Source organism: Notothenia rossii (assembly GCF_949606895.1).
Source record: "Notothenia rossii genome assembly, chromosome: 1".
In the NCBI taxonomy this organism is placed as follows: domain Eukaryota; kingdom Metazoa; phylum Chordata; class Actinopteri; order Perciformes; family Nototheniidae; genus Notothenia; species Notothenia rossii.
In genome coordinates, this window is record NC_136912.1 from 94117016 (window position 1) to 94140830 (window position 23815).

General features: G+C 40.0%; 2 protein-coding genes across 3 annotated transcripts in view; both read left to right on the forward strand.

Moving 5' to 3' along the window:
- agbl4 (AGBL carboxypeptidase 4) overlaps positions 1-2383 on the forward strand; it is a 420169-nt gene extending 417786 nt beyond the window's left edge. Inside the window, exons 12-13 of the mRNA XM_079651018.1 lie at positions 1556-1649; positions 1782-2383. Of these exons, the coding sequence (XP_079507144.1) occupies positions 1556-1649; positions 1782-1890 (203 nt within the window). The 3' untranslated portion in view covers positions 1891-2383. The remainder of the gene's footprint in view (positions 1-1555; positions 1650-1781) is intronic.
- A 1477-nt stretch (positions 2384-3860) lies between these two features.
- Positions 3861-23815, forward strand: part of spata6 (spermatogenesis associated 6) — a 35171-nt gene continuing 15216 nt past the window's right edge. The window contains exons 1-9 of one of the 2 annotated variants that reach the window (XM_079679003.1): positions 3861-4007; positions 5274-5411; positions 6541-6589; positions 6718-6759; positions 6887-6993; positions 12269-12349; positions 17530-17961; positions 22720-22819; positions 23153-23193. In XM_079679003.1, the coding sequence (XP_079535129.1) occupies positions 3924-4007; positions 5274-5411; positions 6541-6589; positions 6718-6759; positions 6887-6993; positions 12269-12349; positions 17530-17961; positions 22720-22819; positions 23153-23193 (1074 nt within the window). In that variant the 5' untranslated portion in view covers positions 3861-3923. The remainder of the gene's footprint in view (positions 4008-5273; positions 5412-6540; positions 6590-6717; positions 6760-6886; positions 6994-12268; positions 12350-17529; positions 17962-22719; positions 22820-23152; positions 23194-23815) is intronic. The other variant, XM_079679004.1, reaches the window with a different exon arrangement.

A 23815-nucleotide genomic window follows, 5' to 3' on the forward strand; every position in this document is an offset into this window, starting at 1 on the left:
TTTCTGTCTATATGAATAATATAAATCCAATGTTTAGTCCTGGGGTCAAAAGCTGGCTCTTATATCCTCACTATGTTTCACTAGATAATCTCTCACTCTATCTACCTGCTGTTTGGTGCTGGGAAGGCAAGTTTATTTATATAACACCTTTCAACACAAGGAAATTCAAGGTGCTTTACAAAAATGAAAGACATTCAGACAAAGGCATTTAAAAACAGACATTAAAAAGAAAAGATAATAAAAGAAACATTAAAAGAAAATAAACATGAATTTTTATTCAAAAGTGGTACATGAATAAAAAGTTACAGTGCAGTTTAAGATATGAATAGTTCACACAGAAGTTCCACTTTACTGGTGCCTTTCTTTAAGGTTTCTCCCAACATGAGCTGTGTGCTTGTATGGTACGTCCCGAGCAGCACACACAGAGGAAACCAGCCAGGACAGAGTCCCCAGACACTGACCCCCTGGCGTTACTAGCCCCAAATGTTCATTAACCAAAAACGAAACACAACCGCTCAGTTTCAATTAAAAGCATCGGCAAAAAGAAAAGTCTTCAGCCTGGATTTAAAAGTAGTAACGGCCCGTCCACACAGAGGCGTGCGTTGAAGCTTGCCGGCGGGCGTGTCTGAAACTCGACCAACAACCAATCACATGAATCTCCCGTCCCTGACACACAAGCAGCGGTTTGATTGGCTAGAGCTTGTACTGGCATATGATTTGATTGGCTGACGCTTCTGCCGAGGCGTCAAAAGTTGAACATTGCTCAACTTTTGCAGCGAGCCACGCCAGCAACGCTCCACGTCGCTTCCCACAATGCAGTTCGGCAAAAACTGACGTCGCCCCATTCAAAGTAAATGCACGCCGCTGTGTGGACGGGCCGTAAGAGTTACAGCGGACCTGCAGGTTTCTGGGAATGTAGTCTTCTTCTTCTTCTTCGAGTCCGTAGCAATCTCAGATGTCGTTCTGCCAGTACCGGGCACAGGCCACAGATGATGGGGGAGGTTCTGCCAGGTCTTCTGGACTGCACCGGGGGGCATCGGCACATTCCAGTAGGTGGGACATTGTCTGCACTGATCCACAGCTGCTCGTGTCTTCTGTGGTGTAGTTCCACACTTTAATCAGTGCTTTGCACCTCCTCTGTTCCACACACAGTCTATTAAGTGACTTCCAGGTTGTCCAGCAAAGGTCGTGGCCACGAGCGAGGCTTTCCGTTGGTGTGATTCCTCTGTCCAGCCATTCAAGAGCTGGTGTGTCATTTCTTTACCATTCATCTTCCCAGATGTTGGTCCTTGCTGCTTGTTTGGTTGTCTGGAGGGGCCGGACTGTCTGCACAAAACTGGCTCTGGATCGGAGCCTGCGTGGAGGTGCTACGTGGCCATGCAAGGAGTGTCTGATGTCTGTCTCCTGTGTTCTCTGTTCATCTTGAGCGATACCTAGTCCTAAAAAAAATGTTGAGCTAAAAACATATGTGTGAAAGTAAACCAAACAATGAAGTTATAAGCTGCACACTGAAACAACTTCTCCAAAGATATTTGCTTTAACAACCCGTCCTCAGACACAAAACTGGGAAGGAATGTGGCTCGAACCTTCCTGGATTACTACAAACTCAACAACCACATCAAGGACAACAGACCAACTCACATTCAAAGGTAAAACAGTTAGACATCCTGAAAAAAATGAATATGAAATGAAATAAATTACCCAAATAGGACATTTTAATTCGTTCTGGTTCGCTGAAACTGAACCCTACCGTCTCATATTGATGTGTTTTCTGTCCGCAGTGCTGAGGGGATTTCAGCGACAGGCGACAGTAACAATAAGGGAAATGGTTTGGGTCGAGACGCAGAGAGAGAGAGAGAGAAGGAGAAGAGCCAGGGTGTCCGACACTAGACTAACGGACCTAAGGACACGGACTGAGCATGAATAAAACGCAGAGCACCGTAGCAGGAGGATCCTTCACACTTCATTGCCTTTAGAAGCTCCACATCTCCCTGGCTATAAACAGTGGGATGAGTGGTACTGCAGGACTAAAAGGGGAACGAGTTTCCTCTCGGGTTGTTAAGGGACTGTAAAATGTGGACTTATTGAATGCCAAGGGAGGACGGACTGGATCCCATCTAAAGCCCATCTGAGGCCTTTCTGCAGCAGACCCTTTTTTTGTTTATAGAATTGTGAATAAGTGCATGCTTCCCTGCTGTTACTGACTTTAGCTTGGTGTTATTATCTCTGTTGTTATTTATTATAAGAAGTCATTAAACACTTAAATGCAATGTTGTACCTGTTTTTTTTTATTTGTATTCTCATTCAATTCTTTACTTTTTGTCTTTGGTGCACCAGTATGAGCAATAAACGAAAAATCCTACTTCAAAATTAAAGTACCTAAAGAAAAATCTCCTGCTTCTAATTATTTTTATTGGGCTTTTTTAGTCTGCGTGACTTCAATCATATAATCTGATATTAAGGAGAGTTGGACTTGGACAGGCATTACAAATAACTATGTTTCAATGCATAGGTATATAAACTATATACTGTATATACAAAGCAACTTTGCTTAGCTTATGTAGGTCATATAGATTAGGTTTCATAACTAGTTCAAATCTCCTTGTAGTTACTGTAATGACTTTATGTAAATGAGACGTACAGTATTCACATAACATGGCTATCTTTATAGTTGTGTTGTTACCAGAGGTGGGAGAAGTACTCATATCTTGTACTTGAGTAAAAGTAGAAGTACTCAGATCTTGTACTTGAGTAAAAGTAGAAGTACTCAGATCTTGTACTTGAGTAAAAGTAGAAGTACTCAGGTCTTGTACTTGAGTAAAAGTAGAACTACTTATATCTTGTACTTGAGTAAAAGTAGAAGTACTCAGGTCTTGTACTTGAGTAAAAGTAGAAGTACTCAGATATTGTACTTGAGTAAAAGTAGAAGTACTCAGGTCTTGTACTTGAGTAAAAGTAGAACTACTTATATCTTGTACTTGAGTAAAAGTAGAAGTACTCAGGTCTTGTACTTGAGTAAAAGTAGAAGTACTCAGATATTGTACTTGAGTAAAAGTAGAAGTACTCAGGTCTTGTACTTGAGTAAAAGTAGAAGTACTTATATCTTGTACTTGAGTAAAAGTAGAAGTACTCAGATCTTGTACTTGAGTAAAAGTAGAAGTACCAGAGTGTAGGAATACTCTGTTCCAGTAAAAGTCCTGTATTCAAAATGTTCCTCAAGTGAAAGTAGAAAAGTATTATCATCAAAATATAGTGAAAGACAGTAAAAGTAGTCATTGTGCAGATTGGTCCATTTCAGAATAATAGATATGATATGTTTTATAATGATTGATCATGAAAGTGTTCTCAAAGCTGGTAAAGGTGCAGCTAGTCTGAATGACTTTGTATACTGCAGGGTAGCTTGTGGATTTACTCCAGGTGGAACTAAAGTCTGATTTAACACTTGATTAGATTTCACATCATTCATCCACATCTGTGAAGTAACTAAAGGTATTACATAAATGTAGTGGAGTAGAAGTACACAGTAACATTCAATTGAAATACTCAAGTAAAGTACATCCAAATTGTACTTAAGTACAGTACTTGAGTAAATGTACTTAGTTACTTTACACCACTGAAGATGGCTATCTTTATAGTTGTTGCATTGTTTGCATGTGCACATGTTGAATGATAATTAAATGCTTTAACTTTAAAGAGAGTTTCAAAGCATTCACTGTTTTCAGGTCACTTTAAAATGAAATCAAATGTTTAAATGTTGGAGGCAGATGTTATTGTTTATGAGTGTCTTTGAACGTGCGTGGCAGAGAGAGCTTCTGATTGGTCTCCTCTTGGTCACATGGCCTCACATCCGCTCGCTCTGACCATAGGCTCTGACACTGTTGCTGTTTGGCAGCTATGACAACGAACTTTGAAAAGTTGGATGAATGGCTTCGAGAAAGAAGAAGCTTTCCCCCTCTAAAGTGTACAGAAAGGCTCTGAAATGCACCGTATACCTGGACATTCACAAAGTAAGTGCGTCTGCTGCTTTACTACGATACTACAACAACTGCGCTGTTAGCTACTGAGCTAACGAGCTTAACGTTACATCCTCTTCCCTTTCCTTAACGTTCCCTAACCAGCTAGCTAACGGTCACCAACGGCTGTCACTCAACATGTGATTAAATGTCGTTGAATGTTTTATACTAAATATTCCTGAATATAATAGAGCTTGCTGTGATTTAGCAGTGGTGTAAAGTAACTAGGTACATTTACTCAAGTACTTCAGTACATTTTAAAATACTTGTACTTTACCTGAGTATTCTCAATTTTTGCTAATATTTACTTCAACTCCACTACATTTTAGAGGCCAATATGTCCTTTTTACTTTGTTAATAGTCACCTTTTAGGTTTATCAGCTAATACAAAATCTAAATAAATTATTAAATAATAGTTGACATATATTTATAAGTTAAGATATCCAGCAGCAGTAAATGAAATTGTTCAAATTAGCTAACATTTACCAGTTGTGATGAAAACACATACATTACCATAATAGTAACTCAATATATATACGATTCTGAAATAGGCCATTACACTTAAGGAGTACTTTTACTTTTACTTTAAGTATATTTTGATTTCAATACTTTTGTAATTTTATTCAAGTAATATTTTGAATGCAGGACTTTTATTTTTATTTTTGCACTACTGTTTAATAGCTATGTATGTTAGTTTTTTTCTTTACTAGTTGAATTACAAAATACTTCCCCCCAAAATAAAAGCTTTCCCTGGCTTCAATGATGTGGTCCTTTTTGGGTTTGTTATAGCTATCTGTTACAGTAGCAGCAGCCTTTATCATCCATTGCACATGAGTAAAATAACTAAACAAAAGTAAATAAATACACATACAATGTTTTTTGCCTTTAACCCTGGTCATAGATATTGAGCCAGCAGGTTAAAATGTCAGTAAAACACATTACAGTAACAACCACTTTGTAATATGTCCTAAAATGTGAATCATTATGGTACAAAGCTGATCTGGTCTTATTTCCACTTTTATATTTAAGCAATTAATCTTCATTTATTTCCCTCCTACTCCTTCTCCTTCTGATATTGATTCTTCAAAGCACTCCTGGGGCTCTTTAGCTGATTTGTTTCAACATGTTTAACTCTCAAAGTGTTGCTATAGCTCACAGAGGGATAGGCTATTTTTGTCAAAAGGCAGAAAGACACCCCGGAAAAAGAATATGACTAGACATCTGTAACTGTAGTCACTTGTTTACACTGTCTGTGTGCAGGTCACATGTCCAGGAGTGCTCCTGACTAAATACAAAGATATCTACCTCAGTGTGTGCATCATGGGCCAGTACAGGAAGACGCCCTGTGTGCCGCCTGTCTTCCCTTTACGCTTCCACCACAAAATGGTATTTGAGAAGGTAAGAGTTTCATGCCGCCTCAATCACTATGCACAACATGTCGAATGACCATGTCTGTGGCTAGACCTGGGCAACATATCAATAGTACTTTATAAAACGGACAAGTCAAATCAAGCAATCTGATTGGTTCTTAGCCGTGATATACTGAGCGTATACCACGGGTAGAATTGTAAGTTACTTTTCACAACAAGTCAGTATCCCTCCGCGTCTGAGAAAAACAGTATACCATTGGGCTGAAAAGCAAACTGCCTGCAGTTCGCGTCGGGCCGAACCACGCCCCTTAGCTGTGATATAATGAGCATATACCACGGCCTGTCGTGAGCTATTGCTTAAATATAGGGCTGCTCGATTATGGCAAAAATCCTAATCTCGATCATTTGGGTCAATAATTGTAATTGCGATTATTAAATGCAATTATTCATTGACTTTGAAAACATCCATTTATTGGAGAACATTTTTTTGAACAGTATGTTTTTAAAAGTTGATTACCCTGAACTTTAAGTATAGTTCAACTGAAAAACCGAAAAAAAAAAAATTATAAAAAAAAAAAAAAAAAGTAATAATAATAATAAAAAAAATTATCGTTTTATTTCGATTACGTTGTTTTCGTAATCGTTGCAAGCCTTAATCGTAATCGCGATTAAAATACGATTAATTGAGCAGCCCTAGTGCTATCTCGATATTGTGATGTAAGACAAGAGATCGTCTTAAATGCTGGATATTGTTTTTGTGCCACATGAGCGTACTTTTCTTTCTTCGGATTTAATGTATTTATAAGTTTGCAGGCTGCATTAATGTGTGTGTTTTTCTGAACTTACTTGACTGTTATTTTCCATTACGCACTTAGTCATTGTCCACAATACTGTGTAACTGTTTTGTGAGTGCTCCAATAGTCAACCCTATCATTTGATTCACTAAAGAGTCAGTAAATTACCATCCTAGCTGTTGTTTTTCATTCTGTTGTTTTTCATTCTTTTATTGTCTTATTTTTTAAACGTTAGCATTAAAACTTGCCTCCAATTACTGCCCGAAGTCCTGATAAAAAGGCTACTTTGCCCCAGAAAGTTGGAGCCGTCTGCCTCATCTTGTTATCATTATTGATTTCTTTGTCCTTACTCTGTTCTACCAGACTTTCCCCGGCGTTGTTGACCCTGCTGATGTAGCTGACCTCCTGGAAGGTAAACGGCCATCTGGGATTTGCCTCCTCATCTCTTAGTCCTGAATACTCTGCTATGTAAGCTTATAGGCCATTAGCTGTGATACTGATCATTAGCTTACAGTCTGTTTGTGCTTTCCTTCCTCTTAGCTGACACAACATCTTTTGAGCTGATTCAGTTGGTGCCTCCAGGTATGCTTTCTGATGACGCCATATGGGAGTTATCAGTCCCAACTGTATGTATTCATTACTCGGCAAAAACTGCTTCTCTAACTTGGGTTGTGTGTATGTTTACTGTTTGTCTTTGCATGTTGTTTAGAGGGTGAGGTGTTAGCTACGATGAAGGAGAGCAGCAGAGACTTCCTTTATCCGGGAGAAGGAGCTTCGGAGAGAGAGACACTGATGAGGAGATCCTCCTCCTTTCCTGTAGGCTACTTTCCATCAATTCCTTTATGTATGTTGTTTATTTCTTCACCCTGACCTGCACCAATGTTCTAACTTACTAACTTGTAAATATTACAAGTAACAAAGCTCTAAAGACGCACCATAGCAGCAGAGGTGGGAAGTAGTGGAGTACAAATACTGCATTACTGCACTGAAGTACATGTTTCTGGTATCAGTACTTTACTCCACTACTTATTACTTTTACTTCTACTTCTTACATTTTGAACACAAATACCTGTACTTTCTACTTCTCACATGTTGAACCCAAATACCTGTACTTTCTACTTCTTACATGTTGAACACAAATACCTGTACTTTCTACTTCTCACATGTTGAACCCAAATACCTGTACTTTCTACTTCTCACATGTTGAACCCAAATACCTGTACTTTCTACTTCTTACATGTTGAACACAAATACCTGTACTTTCTACTTCTTACATGTTGAACACAAATACCTGTACTTCTACTTCTTACATGTTGAACTCAAATACCTGTACTTTCTACTTCTCACATGTTGAACCCAAATACCTGTACTTTCTACTTCTTACATGTTGAACTCAAATACCTGTACTTTCTACTTCTTACATGTTGAACACAAATACCTGTACTTTCTACTTCTTACATGTTGAACACAAATACCTGTACTTCTACTTCTTACATGTTGAACTCAAATACCTGTACTTTCTACTTCTCACATGTTGAACCCAAATACCTGTACTTTCTACTTCTCACATGTTGAACTCAAATACCTGTACTTTCTACTTCTCACATGTTGAACACAAATACCTGTACTTTCTACTTCTTACATGTTGAACACAAATACCTGTACTTTCTACTTCTTACATGTTGAACTCAAATACCTGTACTTTCTACTTCTTACATGTTGAACACAAATACCTGTACTTCTACTTCTTACATGTTGAACACAAATACCTGTACTTTCTACTTCTTACATGTTGAACTCAAATACCTGTACTTTCTACTTCTCACATGTTGAACTCAAATACCTGTACTTTCTACTTCTTACCTGTTGAACTCAAATACCTGTACTTTCTACTTCTTACATGTTGAACACAAATACCTGTACTTTCTACTTCTTACATGTTGAACCCAAATACCTGTACTTTCGACTTCTTACATGTTGAACCCAAATACCTGTACTTTCTACTTCTTACATGTTGAACCCAAATACCTGTACTTTCTACTTCTTACATGTTGAACCCAAATACCTGTACTTTCGACTTCTTACATGTTGAACCCAAATACCTGTACTTTCTACTTCTTACATGTTGAACTCTAATACCTGTACTTTCTACTTCTTACATGTTGAACCCAAATACCTGTACTTTCTACTTCTTACATGTTGAACTCCAATACCTGTACTTTCTACTTCTTACATGTTGAACTCAAATACCTGTACTTTCTACTTCTTACATGTTGAACTCCAATACCTGTACTTTCTACTTCTTACATGTTGAACTCAAATACCTGTACTTTCTACTTCTTACATGTTGAACCCAAATACCTGTACTTTCTACTTCTTACATGTTGAACTCAAATACCTGTACTTTCTACTTCTTACATGTTGAACACAAATACCTGTACTTTCTACTTCTTACATGTTGAACTCAAATACCTGTACTTTCTACTTCTTACATGTTGAACTCAAATACCTGTACTTTCTACTTCTTACATGTTGAACTCAAATACCTGTACTTTCTACTTCTTACATGTTGAACACAAATACCTGTACTTTCTACTTCTTACATGTTGAACTCAAATATCTGTACTTTCTACTTCTCACATGTTGAACACAAATACCTGTACTTTCTACTTCTTACATGTTGAACACAAATACCTGTACTTTCTACTTCTTACATGTTGAACTCAAATACCTGTACTTTCTACTTCTTACATGTTGAACTCAAATACCTGTACTTTCTACTTCTTACATGTTGAACTCAAATACCTGTACTTTCTACTTCTTACATGTTGAACCCAAATACCTGTACTTTCTACTTCTTACATGTTGAACTCAAATACCTGTACTTTCTACTTCTTACATGTTGAACTCAAATACCTGTACTTTCTACTTCTTACAGGTTGAACCCAAATACCTGTACTTTCTACTTCTCTCATTTTCCAAACAGGCTGGTTCCTTTAGTCTGAATGTGTGTTTGGTGGCGTGATCATTATTATTCAGAGTCATTGCGTGCCTATTGATTTGAACACGATTCGTGTATCCATCATTTCCTGGTCTTCTCTAAAGAAGAGGGACCAATGAAAACGTTGTCATGTTGCCGTTGGTCACCATGGAAACATTCATTAGCTAACAATGACATTATTGTTCTATTAATATAAAGGGAGGTCAGGTACTCTTTAAAACAGCTGCTAGTTATGGGTACTTTTTACTGAAGTACATTTCAAAGCCTCTTTACTTTGACTTGAGTAAAGAAGTTTAGTCAGTACTTCTACTTTTACCAGAGTATTTTTAAACACGAGTATCTGTACTTCTACTTGAGTAAAGGATGTGTGTACTTTTGCCCTCTCTGCATAGGAGTGAACAAGTTATTTGCAGAGTGTGAGCAATAATACCTATTTATTCAGTAACTTACTTTACTAACAGCAAAGTGCAAAAGTAACTTCACAAGAACAGCTCTCAAGTGATCACATGATTGATCTCACATGTGTGCTCAGAGAGGAAATAGCCAATTAGACGAATGGATTTTACCCTACATCGACTATTGCAAATCCTTAGAGTTTACTCAGTAGTGCGTAATTAAGCATACATTTTAATTGGATGTTGTTTTTTATATTTGTAAAGTCCTTTATATATCCTGTAGGAGTACCATGGGAAATATATATGTAAACACACTATAGAAACACCATTTTAAAACATAATAAGTAAAGTAAATGTTTGCTCTTTGGCACAATAACAAACTACTGTGTCTAAATTGGAGGGATTTGTTTAAATTAATTTATATTGTATGTGTATGTTTGAAAAATCGTATAATAACGAGAATTTAGGGTGGACAATAAAGATGTATGGAAAGTGCAAACAAAATCAATCTTGTTGTTTACACCCCTGATACATGAACTAAATCATGTGTGGTGAAACATCTCATTAAATGTTCAAAACAAATGCAAATAAAGGACCATCTCTGGTTTTGCCTTCTAATACGGCTTCAGCTAACATATCATTAATCATGACCCGTGATATTCTGTCCAATCAGAGCGGTGCAGCTCATCTCTGTTTCTGTGCTGCAGCCTCCTAATGTCTACTCAAACTTGTCCTGGAGAGAAGAATACATTTCATTGAATCAGAATCAGGTGTATCACCAGGTAGGTTCACACAGACGAGGAGTTTGACTTGGTGTCGTGGTGCAGACAAGGACACCGTAATAAAATATAGTTTAATAGCAATAAAATAAAGCAGTAATTTAAATGGAAATAGAAAGCTATGAATGAATTATAGGATATCAACTATGAAATATGTGCAGTAAGCAGTATGAACATTGTGTGCATTCATGTAATGCATATAGAGTCTGCGTTGTGTCAGCGGGGGGGCCGGGCCTTGTTTAAGAGGCCAGTAGCGGAGGGGACGAAACTGTTCAGGTGGAGAGAGGTTTTGGTCCTGATGGAGCGCAGCCTCCTGCCAGAGGGGAGGGGGGTGAACAGTTTGTGTCCAGGGTGGGAGGGGTCGGCCACTATCTGCCCGCCTCAGGGTTAAGACCAAAATATTACTATAGCGGTTTGTTAAAATGCAGAGTATCATCACATGTTTGCAAAGGTACCTGAGATGAAAAGGATGTCAGTTGATATCTAAACGTTGTTCGCGTGTCACAGCGACCCCCCCATAGTGCTCAGAGTGTGATCTGATGTTACATCTCTTACAACTCACTTCTTCTCCCTGGCCTTCTAGTCAGAGCGGAGCACGACTCATGACATTTCCCTGTGTTTGATTTTTATATTTGCTGTTGTAATTTATTGTCTTCTGTTTGCAATTGTAGTAATGTGTTATTTATTATTTGCATGTACGGCACTTTGGCTCGACCAAAAATCGTTTTTAAAATGTGCTTTGTAAATAATACCTGATTTGATTTACATGTGTCCTTCATAGACAGGAGAAGATTGTGAGTCTCCTTCTCAATTCAATTCAAAACCTTTATTTATTCAGGTGAAAACCCATTGAGATCATTGACCTCTTTTTCAATGCTGACCTGCTGCAAGTAGGTTCCAACATGAACACAAACATGACAGAAAAACAAAGAGGACCTCATACGGCATATTTACATTGACCACAGTTTGTATAGCTAGTAGCATTTACAGAACAGTTTCCGATTGGATAGCATCTATCCTTGATTTAAAAACATGTAATGGAACCAAACTGCTCAACTTCCATTCCTTTTGCAGACTGCTCCAAATTAGCTGCGCATCTAAAAGCTGTATTCCCTAAGACAGTTGGAACATTTAATACAACCACAGGATTCGATCTCAGGCAGTAGCCATTTACAATAATCTTTGTTACATTACATCATAACATGTCACTGGTTAGACGCCACAGAGGCAATTTGGGGTGAAGTGTCTTCAGGGACACAACGACATGCCGACTGCAGTGGGGTTTGAACTCGCTACCCCCTGATTCGAAGTCCAGGACACTTCCCAGTGAGCCACAGCCTCCCTTGGCTCACGTGACAGGAACGTACACTACCAAGACAACCAACTCAAAAGTGCTGCCTTGTCTTCGGCAAAGTGAAATCATTTATTCAGAAAACAGCGATTTCCATATGGAGCTGTTGCCTCACTTTGCGACGCAGACAGAGGAAACTAAACAAAGAACTCTTCTCACTCATTCTTCATCTTGTCACTTTCCCTCCTCCTCTTCTTATATCATCTCTTTCTCTTCCTTTCCTTCATCTCTGCGTGGCTGTGGGTGGCGTTCCATCCTCCCCTCGTCCTCAGAGGCACTCGCTGGCATATTTAAATGTCTCCTAACACCCTTCCCCTCAACATTGCTTTTATGTGTTTGTGTTTGAGGCCTACATAGCAATTTAGATGTCTCTTTCTAAATGCCATATTATTTAAACATCACTGGAGCCTTTCTCTTTTCTCAATTTGTTTATGTAACGGCAGGCGAAGATTGCAAGATGTGCCACTGTAAATTGGTATTGGGAGCAGAGTTGTTATGTGTGTGTTTGTCTCCATCTTCCTGTTAAAGGTGTCGTTTGTTTCTATCGTCCGTCTCTCCCCCTTAGGGAATCTCCCCCAAAGTGGAGTTCGCCACGACATCCGTCATAGAGGAGAGTGAGGGGGGAGACAGCCGGCCTGCCTCACCTGTGAGTGTGTGTTTTTATTATATAGCAAAGGTGTGTGCCTGACACTAAGTGTGGGGAAAACATGTATTACGGAGGACGAGACTCTTTTTCTACGATACAGTTTGAAATATATATTTTTCAAGAAAGACTTACCGAGATTTGGATACTGATGAACAGTCATCCTACACACACACACACACACACACACACACACACACACACACACACACACACACACACACACACACACACACATACACACACACACACACACACACACACACACACACACACACATAGAGAAACAGAAATACGCTGCTGACAGTTTTTCTAGTTTGTTGTCCCGTTGTCTGCTTTTGATTGATCTTCTTTATGTCTAGTGGATTTATAAAACACTTTGAGGAAGACAAGTTGCTGTGTGTTGTACTTTTGGTTTTCCTGCCCTGTAGGACCGGCTTTGTCTAAATGTAAACAGTTCTAATCTACCCCCCTTGAGTCCAGGACACAGTGTGTTATCATGTCGTTTCAAAACGCCTCACATCTGAACACATGGAGTGTTGGCCAAAGCTCGATGAGTGAGGACTCGTCTCCGGGGGGCTCTAATGAGAGATATCGCTGTTTCCCACCATACATACCCACCTTGTATTGTTGCCATGGCTACTGCATCTATCTATCCATACTGGCAGTGTTTCAAGGGTATCTGTGCTCTCCTTGTGAATGTAATTACGGAGAGGCAGATCTGTGATGCTGATAGCGAGGCTTCTCTCACATCTCCCACTAGCTGCGAGTTTGCACAATGTTTGTCACAGAAGCAGTCCGTCAGCTTTTTACATTAACTACCCGAGACGAGGGTGACCTGCCTCTCTGCCACCGTGTCCTTTCTCTGCGGAAAATCACATCTGGAAGAATTTACAGAATCCTTTCTCTCTTCGTTTTATTACTTCTTTTCAACGTACGGTAACTGCTAAGTGGTTTTTAATGACATGATCTCAAACACAGTTGCAGTCTTCAGTATAGAGTTGTTTTTATATGATCACTCGATTAACTATTTCAAGAGATGAGAAATTGTTTTTTTTATTATATAACAAAACAGTTTCTTGTTTTTACGCCTCCTCTGATGTGAATATTTACTGTCAGTCAGACAAAAAGGACATGGAAGAAATTCACTGGCAGATTCATTGATAATTAAAATAATCCTTATTCAACTGAACCCCCATCTTTAACTCTCCATTCATGGCGTGTGGTGCAGTGGGTAGTGCGTTGGTGTTGGGATCAGGGGGTCAAAGGTTCAAACCCCACTGCAGTCAGCATGTCGTTGTGTCCCTGAGACACTTCACCCCAAAGTGCTCCTGTGGGGATTTTCCACAGTATTGAGTACGGTATGTTAGTCGCTTTGGTTAAAAGCATCTAACAAGTGACATGTTGTGTAATGTGTGCAGAAAGTAATATTATCAGATTAAAACTGTTAAAAGGGGCGAATAGTAAACTAAATAAGAGTCTTACTTTGTGAGAATGGAGATCGTTCCCAAACAGTCCTGTTCAGAACATATGATCTATCACACAGCGGTTGGCATGTTGTGCACAAAGCAGTAGCATGCATTTCCCAGGTGCGGTAACCTGAGCTTAGCTATTTGTTTAAATGGGATGTCATTGACAGCGAGGCAGATTGTCAGAGTGTTCTCCCGGCCCCTCGGGGGGATGTCTCGATCAGAGCACCGCTGTGGCTGTCAGACAGTACAATTTCTCCATTTTCTCTCTCCTAATGGCTCCTCAGCACAGGCATTTCACAGACTGCCTCCCCGCCCAGCTGACAGACCTGTCCTGCTTTTTATAGACATTTAGAGTGAGAGCTACTTCTACAACTCCTCTGAAACTGTAGAGATGAAAATACACTGGGTTTATGCAGATCTTCTGGTGCTCTAATCTTTCAGCCCTCCACTTTGGGCCAGACTTAAATATATGAACAATTGTCAGATGGATTACCGTGATATCATGTAAAGGCGGTCAGGGTTCCCGAAGGATTCAACATTAATCCTTTAGTGTTCCCTTTGCTTTTTGTGCCACCAGCATGTTACATCTTCCATTTCACTTATTCTCCTGGAATGATTTCTGCAATGTTTTGTACATTCATTTAATCAATTAAACAATTACACTGTATTTATGTTGCCATATATCCCAAATAAAGCATTTGTATCAGGGGACTTTACAAAGTGTACAGCAGGGCTAGTCAATTGGCGGCCCGCGGGCCAAACCCGGCCCCGGGATGATATTTACTGGCCCTTTGAGTATAATGTTAAAAAGTAATCTAATTTGTATTTATTTTGAAAGATTTATTTTGGGCGAGAGTGCCTTTATTCCAGAGAGGGCGTTACATTTAGAGAGTGAGGGGAAGACATTGCCTGAAGACTTCGGCGGGCTCGGGTTTCGAACCCACCTACTAGCTACTGTAGGGACAAACTGTCATTTATTGCATCTCTGCGTGAACGGTTAGATAATTTCACCTAAATTAAATCAAATGAAATGATGTTGATGGTTAAATGAGCTTCACATGTCGGCCTACTGAGTTCTGAACTTGCCATTTAGATCTCTAAAGGCCTTGGGGCTATGTTGTTTGATTGAATTAAACACAACATATGCACTCCACTATGCTGTTGTAGTATCTACCGTATCTGAAGCTCATATTTCAAGCCATCTTTTTCCCGGCCCCTTGCTTTGGATCATTTTCATCAACCGGCCCCATTCCAAACTAATTGAATAGCCCTACTGTACACATTGTAAAACCCCTGATCTGAGGGTCTCATACCAAAAGAAAAACATGTTTGCTTTAGTTTGGGTTTTAGACCATGGTGCCGACCTTCTAGTGCTTCTCAAAGTGTGGTCCGCGGACCACTGGTGGTCCGTGAGCGCCCCCTAGTGGTCCGTGAGTATATTGGTAACATTTCACATTTGAAATACATAAATCAATTTAAGTTTTCCGCACTCTCGCGGGAATATCTCCGCAATGGAGCGAGCTTAAGTTTCAGCGCAACAACTTCATCACATGTTGCCACTTGTTTGTACCATTTTCAGGAAATTTGTAATCTGTTCTAGAAAAACGATGTGTTTTGGGATATTTGTGGAGTTAGGTGTTTTTTTATTGGTCAAGTGGTCCTTGGTATGAAAAAGTTTGAGAAACACTGTTTTAGAGGGAACAGAGTCCAGTGTTATCCATATTCATTGTGCCCACATGATGCATCATAATGACTCAAAACATTATTGTTATTTGACACAAACACTCGACCCCCTCAGAAGAAATTATTTTTCACATTACATTTTATAGGATACTTTGGTTTTTGACCAATTACCTGCAAAACTAATGGCATTTCCACCAGCCTATGGTGCTTATTAATAAATTCAATCATGTTAAAAATAAACTAAGAATGTGATCATGGGGAATATTACACCTCCTTAGGGTCAGCATGTTAACATTGTTTAGCATCTTGAAGTTAGCATTTAGCTCAAAGCGCTGATCAGCAGGTGGCAGGAAGAGAGCTGGAAGAAGATGGAGACGGTGTTATATGTGGGGGTGGGAGAGAACACTTTGCTTAATTTGATTAAATCAGACAAATCTCAAATGGCATACCCCGACGAGGATTTATTCATCATTTAGTTTCTCTTCAAAAATAGTTTGAATGTTGTGTGATTTCCCTAATTAGCATTCAGATGATCTTTTCTTACAGCCAGGTAATTCCTCTTTATCATATTAGACTGGAGACGGCCGTCAAATGCAATTAACATTTTATCTTAACTTATTTATCCGTGGTTGGCATTACCCGCAGGAAGTGGGATATTGCCTTGCAGAATGATGTTAGTGGCCATTAGACTTATTGAAGTGATTCTGCAGAGCTTGTCTCCACGGCTGCTGTTGTTGTACCGCTGAAGCTGAATGATTTAGAGAATGCTTTAATGGCTCTGTCCGAGGAGAGAGAGGAGCTGCCGTACTCTAATTGTTCAAATGGCCGATGCATGTGTTAAGAAACCAGTGGGGTAAAGTAACTAAGTACGTTTAGTCAAGTACTGAGCTTAACTTGAGTATTTTTCTTTCTGTTCCACTTACTTTGCACGTTTACTCGACTGCATTTGTTTTCCACTCTATCAATTTAGATTTGTAAACACAAAACATGAAGGAATTAGAAAATATGATGCTTTGCAGTCAGATAAACTATCCAACGTTATATTCAAGCACCTAACCCACTGAGTGAGTTGTGATAAATTAAATAGCAGCATTTTTGCTAATTGTTTAAGTTATTCTTTCATGTAAAACATTTTGCATTTCTAACTTCTCAAATAAGAGATTTGCTGCTTTTCCTTTTAAATATTTACATTTATTTTAAATATTTTGGTCTTTGAATCGTAATACTAAAAGTAAGTGTTCCCATTTTAAGTAAAGAAAATTTTATTTAGGTACCATTTTCAATGCAGTACTTGTACTTTTAATGGAGTATTTTGACATTGTAGTATTAGTTATTTAATTTTAGTAATTGATCTTCTTCCACTACTGACAGAAACATCATTGTGGCCTGCATAGAAATCTAATCTGCTGAGACAAATGTTATGAGCCATTAAAAGATCTGTGTGAGACCTCTGAGGCTAGTTTGACATTTAGGAACATATGCAGGGTCGCCGCGGGGTCTTAAAAAGTCTTAAAAGTAGCGAAAATGAAGGCTATTAAAAAGCATTAAAGGCATTTTCCAAGGTATTACATTTTGTAGCTTGTTTTCAATAAGTCTATAAATGGTCCAAAGAGGTTGTATTCTACAGTCTGCCTGAATGTAATCATTGCGTAGGTGTGTAGTGTGATTCTGTGTACTTTATTTATGGCATCCCGTTGGATTTGACGTCATCTGAACAGGACATCGCACGGTCACTGCTTGATAGCACGCGGAGGTCCGTTTACGCCGGTTGCTAAGCAACATCGTTATGGGGAAATGCAAGTCTGCGTCCAAATGGTTGGAAGATAAGGAGGAAGGACAATCAATACTGTATATAGTCAATGTGAGGTAAAGTGTGTCGCCAAGGTAACCGGTTAGAACTCCAAGTGGAGATGAGGTCTTAACATGTATGGGAAGGGTCTTAAAAGGAATTACATCTGACTTCAGGATTCCTGCATAGACCCTGTTATAAACAATGTTATTTCTCTCTCTCATATTCTGTCCTAACAGCCTCAGACCTGCCGCCTCTCTCCAGTGAGGCCGTCTCTAACCCCATCCCGACAGAAGAAGTGTTCGCCCTCCACGCGGCTTTTTTCAGCAGAAGAAGATGCAAACGTTATCTCTTTGAAAGGAGGCAAGGAAAGGCTACATGTTGAGGCCAGAACCACAAACTGTGCACCGTCCTCACCTCCTAGACGCTCCCCTTCTTCAACTCACTCTGTCCCAAGTCCTCAGAAAAACAAGAAGGAAAGAAAACCCACTTCTCCGGGAGCTTCTGCAGACTACCAGCAGCCCACCGTCTCCTCGAGGACCCGAGCGCTGTCCCCTTACACCCACCGCAGGATGTGCCAGCTGTCGGAGGAAAACAGGCAGAGACTCGGACACCTGCAGCTGGGTCCTCATCGCTTCAGGAAGGAGACGGAGAGCCTGCCGCCATTCCTGGTCCGTAACGTTACATACACTCAATCTTTATTTGTTTATATAGCAAAAAAGAGAAGATAATTGATTAATCCCCGTGGGGAAATTCAGTAGTTTAAACAGCAACAGGGTAAACATGAAAAACAGGACGGATTCACACAGACTAGAAATGAACACAATTAAACATACAAAACAAAATCCTCTTCTTCATGTCCTTCTACATCAACATGTGTCCCCTCTTCTCCATGTCTCTTCTACATCAACATGTGTCCCCTCTTCTTCATGTCTCTTCTACATCAACATGTGTCCCCTCTTCTTCATGTCTCTTCTACATCAACATGTGTCCCCTCTTCTTCATGTCTCTTCTACATCAACATGTGTCCCCTCTTCTTCATGTCTCTTCTACATCAACATGTCTCCCCTCTTCTTCATGTCTCTTCTACATCAACATGTGTCCCCCCTTCTTCATGTCTCTTCTACATCAACATGTGTCCCCTCTTCTCCATGTCTCTTCTACATCAACATGGGTCCCCTCTTCTCCATGTCTCTTCTACATCAACATGTGTCCCCTCTTCTCCATGTCTCTTCTACATCAACATGGGTCCCCTCTTCTCCATGTCTCTTCTACATCAACATGTGTCCCCTCTTCTTCATGTCTCTTCTACATCAACATGTGTCCCCTCTTCTTCATGTCTCTTCTACATCAACATGTGTCCCCTCTTCTTCATGTCTCTTCTACATCAACATGTGTCCCCTCTTCTTCATGTCTCTTCTGCATCAACATGGGTCCCCTCTTCTTCATGTCTCTTCTACATCAACATGTGTCCCCTCTTCTCCATGTCTCTTCTGCATCAACATGTGTCCCCTCTTCTTCATGTCTCTTCTGCATCAACATGGGTCCCCTCTTCTTCATGTCTCTTCTGCATCAACATGTGTCCCCTCTTCTTCATGTCTCTTCTACATCAACATGTGTCCCCTCTTCTTCATGTCTCTTCTACATCAACATGTGTCCCCTCTTCTTCATGTCTCTTCTACATCAACATGTGTCCCCTCTTCTTCATGTCTCTTCTACATCAACATGTGTCCCCTCTTCTTCATGTCTCCTCTACATCAACATGTGTCCCCTCTTCTTCATGTCTCTTCTACATCAGCATGTGTCCCCTCTTCTCCATGTCTCTTCTACATCAACATGTGTCCCCTCTTCTTCATGTCTCTTCTTCATCAACATGTGTCCCCTCTTCTTCATGTCTCTTCTACATCAACATGTGTCCCCTCTTCTTCATGTCTCTTCTACATCAACATGTCTCCCCTCTTCTTCATGTCTCTTCTACATCAACATGTGTCCCCCCTTCTTCATGTCTCTTCTACATCAACATGTGTCCCCTCTTCTCCATGTCTCTTCTGCATCAACATGGGTCCCCTCTTCTTCATGTCTCTTCTGCATCAACATGTGTCCCCTCTTCTTCATGTCTCTTCTACATCAACATGTGTCCCCTCTTCTTCATGTCTCTTCTGCATCAACATGGGTCCCCTCTTCTTCATGTCTCTTCTACATCAACATGTGTCCCCTCTTCTCCATGTCTCTTCTGCATCAACATGGGTCCCCTCTTCTTCATGTCTCTTCTGCATCAACATGTGTCCCCTCTTCTTCATGTCTCTTCTACATCAACATGTGTCCCCTCTTCTTCATGTCTCTTCTACATCAACATGTGTACCCTCTTCTTCATGTCTCTTCTGCATCAACATGTGTCCCCTCTTCTTCATGTCTCTTCTACATCAGCATGTGTCCCCTCTTCTCCATGTCTCTTCTACATCAACATGTGTCCCCTCTTCTTCATGTCTCTTCTTCATCAACATGTGTCCCCTCTTCTCCATGTCTCTTCTACATCAACATGTGTCCCCTCTTCTTCATGTCTCTTCTACATCAACATGTGTCCCCTCTTCTTCATGTCTCTTCTACATCAACATGTGTCCCCTCTTCTTCATGTCTCTTCTGCATCAACATGTGTCCCCTCTTCTTCATGTCTCTTCTACATCAACATGTGTCCCCTCTTCTTCATGCCTCTTCTACATCAACATGTGTCCCCTTTTCTTCATGTCTCTTCTACATCAACATGTGTCCCCTCTTCTTCATGTCTCTTCTCCATCAACATGTGTCCCCTCTTCTCCATGTCTCTTCTACATCAACATGTGTCCCCTCTTCTTCATGCCTCTTCTACATCAACATGTGTCCCCTTTTCTTCATGTCTCTTCTACATCAACATGTGTCCCCTCTTCTTCATGTCTCTTCTCCATCAACATGTGTCCCCTCTTCTCCATGTCTCTTCTACATCAACATGTGTCCCCTCTTCTTCATGTCTCGTCTACATCAACATGTGTCCCCTCTTCTTCATGTCTCTTCTACATCAACATGTGTCCCCTCTTCTCCATGTCTCTTCTACATCAACATGTGTCCCCTCTGTGGAAAGAGACTCTGAAAGTTTCAGGAACAAAGATTCTCTCTCTTTTTGATCCATTTCTATAAAAACCTGTCTGAAAATGAGCTGATCAGATTTTGGCCACTTTATGATGTCATAACGATGTGTTGTCTTGTGTAACCATTAGCCAATCAGCAACCAAGGTAACCCCCCCCCCCCCCCCTTATCACCTGAATCTCCTCTAGAGCTCCATTGAGTTCTTTGTAACCAAATGTCTCTCAGAGGGGCGTGGGGAGGGGCTCCTTATTTTCATCTAAAGTAACAGACAGAGAATCAGCACTTTGGAAACAGGTCTGAAACAGAGGGGATTATGGGTAATGCTCCAATGATCTGTTTGGTGTTTCAGCCAATCAGAGACAGGCTCTGTATATATCTGAGACCTGTGATATATTGATGAGAAACAGTGTGATAGGGGACCTTTAAAATAAATGACTTAAAAGGTAATATATATATATTAGATATATTTACATGTATGTGTGAAAACAGTGTGTATTTGATGTCCTTGTGTCACATTGTTGACCCCTTGTTACCCTACAGGCACAAAGGATGTTCAGCAGACAGGGGTTAGAACTAATGGGATCCTGAAGTGATGTAGTTCAAACCTCAGTGGGAGATTCCTAATTTTTTTCCATAATCTAGTGGGCAGATTAAGTGAAGGGCATAATAAGAGAGCGCTGTTAATCTTTCTACCTGAGCTGTTAATGGATTTTGACGTCATTAAAGTGTTTCGCTGTGTGCACGTGTAATACGGCCTGTCATCCCCACTGAGGGGCTTCACTGTGCTTTCATAGCTCACATCCTGCATGGAGGCTACACACAGTCATTTGTTAACGTTTTAATTATGGTCGTATCACTGCTATGAGACATTAGCATATAAGAGGGAGTGATTTTCTGATCACACAGCCGTGGGGAATATGCCGTTGATGGACAACAACAACATCCCCCTCCTTCATTTACATCAAATCGAATCCTGAGGTATGAATATCAAAATCCACTAATGTGTGGGTTTAAAAGCAAACGATTAAGTGTAGAGTTCTTTGTGTTTATCACACACATGAATGGCACTTACAACAATACAACGGGTGTTTTATTGAATAGAAGGAGGGTATTGTTCCCCCTCTGGTTTTCCCGGGGGAATCTTGTGTCGACAATTAACCCCAGTAATTGAGAGTCAAGCTGCAATTAACAAATAGATACCTAATGAAGTAGCTTAGCCCCATGCTGAATGCATTATCACAGCCGGTTTGTTTGTGGAAAGGGAAACTCAGTCCCAACCTGGAAGCTTTGAGACAGGTGATTATTATTCTGTGAAATGCTCTTTCTTTTCTTTGTGCCTTATTGGGATCTTTTTAGGGAATTATGTTGGGTTGAGATGACAGACAGTGGTTTGCTTTGGCAGCTTCTCCTTTATTCTGCACAGAAGAAATGACAAGCCATTAGTGAATGTGTTTTTAATGTATTTATTTGATTTCATTTATGCAATATAGCAAATGTCATATCCTTTATATCAGGATGATGCTTAAAAGTGAAATATCGAAAAAATACATCTTGCTTATTAGTGCACTATGCCCTAATGCTGATGTTCAGGTGTATATCAGTATGCAGCGTCTCTACTTTAAAGAGTCCTCACGTGCTGATGTTCAGGTGTATATCAGTATGTAGTGTCTCTACTTTAAAGAGTCCTCTCCAGCTGATGTTCAGGTGTATATCAGTATGTAGTGTCTCTACTTTAAAGAGTCCTCTCCTGCTGATGTTCAGGTGTATATCAGTATGTAGTGTCTCTACTTTAAAGAGTCCTCTCCAGCTGATGTTCAGGTGTATATCAGTATGTAGTGTCTCTACTTTAAAGAGTCCTCTCCTGCTGATGTTCAGGTGTATATCAGTATGTAGTGTCTCTACTTTAAAGAGTCCTCTCCTGCTGATGTTCAGGTGTATATCAGCATGTAGTATCTCTACTTTAAAGAGTCCTCTCCTGCTGATGTTCAGGTGTATATCAGCATGTAGTATCTCTACTTTAAAGAGTCCTCTCCTGCTGATGTTCAGGTGTATATCAGTATGTAGTGTCTCTACTTTAAAGAGTTCTCTCCTGCTGATGTTCAGGTGTATATCAGTATGTAGTGTCTCTACTTAAAAGAGTCCTCTCCTGCTGATGTTCAGGTGTATATCAGTATGTAGTGTCTCTACTTAAAAGCCAACACACTACAGGAAAGGGAAACCTCCCAAAAGAATAACAGTTCCTATTTAATCTACAACATTGAGTTTATGATTTTGTTTGACATCATCTTGTTTTCTTGTGTCTTCTCAGGTCTCTCGTAGCAGCAGTGCGTCTCTGATGGGAACTCCTTCCTCCTCACAGAGAGACAGCATGCAGCGACGCTCCGTTAGCTTCACAGCTGATCACAGCGGTACGCTACACGCTCACATACAACAAAACTAAAGCATGTACTATTATATACCTAAGTACCTAAAGCCATGGTGTACTTGCTGCAGGAATAACTGTGTGCCATTCAGACTGAGATGAAGTCTTTAAAAATGAATAATGGACTGCATTTATTAATTGTTATTGCACTTTTATATGGATGTGATGTTCAGCTAGCAATAATACGATGCTCTCTGACTTGTCATAGTATAATAATGGTGCAATAATTTCCTGTTCAAATGAAGTACTGTAGACGTTATTCAGTCCATAAGCAGTGTTCTGTCTTTATCAATGTTTCTACTTGTCTTTGTCGCTTTAGATTCTTCTCTGCTGGGCAGCTACAGAGCCAAATCAGCCCCAGTGAGTCTCTTTATTATAACATCTCAAACCAGCACACTACACAATGTTTTAGTACATACACAATAATCAAATGATATATTCACACAACTGTTTTACATGTTATCCTCAGAAAAGAAAGTTATTAACAATTTTCATTCAAACTAATCTTCTCATCTTGCTTCCCACTTTTACTGGAGATTTGTTTAAAGGTCCCATGTCATGCTTTTCCGATTATTACCCGTCCCCTTGTGTGTTATGAAGGTTTTTCTGCACGGAAACGGTGTGCAGAGTCAAAACCCTCAAAGTACACCCTGTAGCGAGTAAAACTCTAAAACAGAAAATACCTCCCCAAAACTCCTCGTTGGTGAAACGTCATCATGACGTCATCGTCATTTAATTCTTCCGGGTACGGGTCCATTTAGGTCCGGGTAGGTGCTTTCGAAAGAACGTACCCGGAACTAAATGGGCCAATCCGTGGAGCCGTTACGTTACGTCCGCGGAGCCGTTACGTTAAGCCCCCGCTGATTGGTCTAAATTGACCAATCCACACACACAGCTTAATCGAGCAGTTTAGTGGAGAAAGTGAATACTGCTGAATACACATACTTTACAGAGAGGCTGTATGCGAAACCAATGTGAGTTT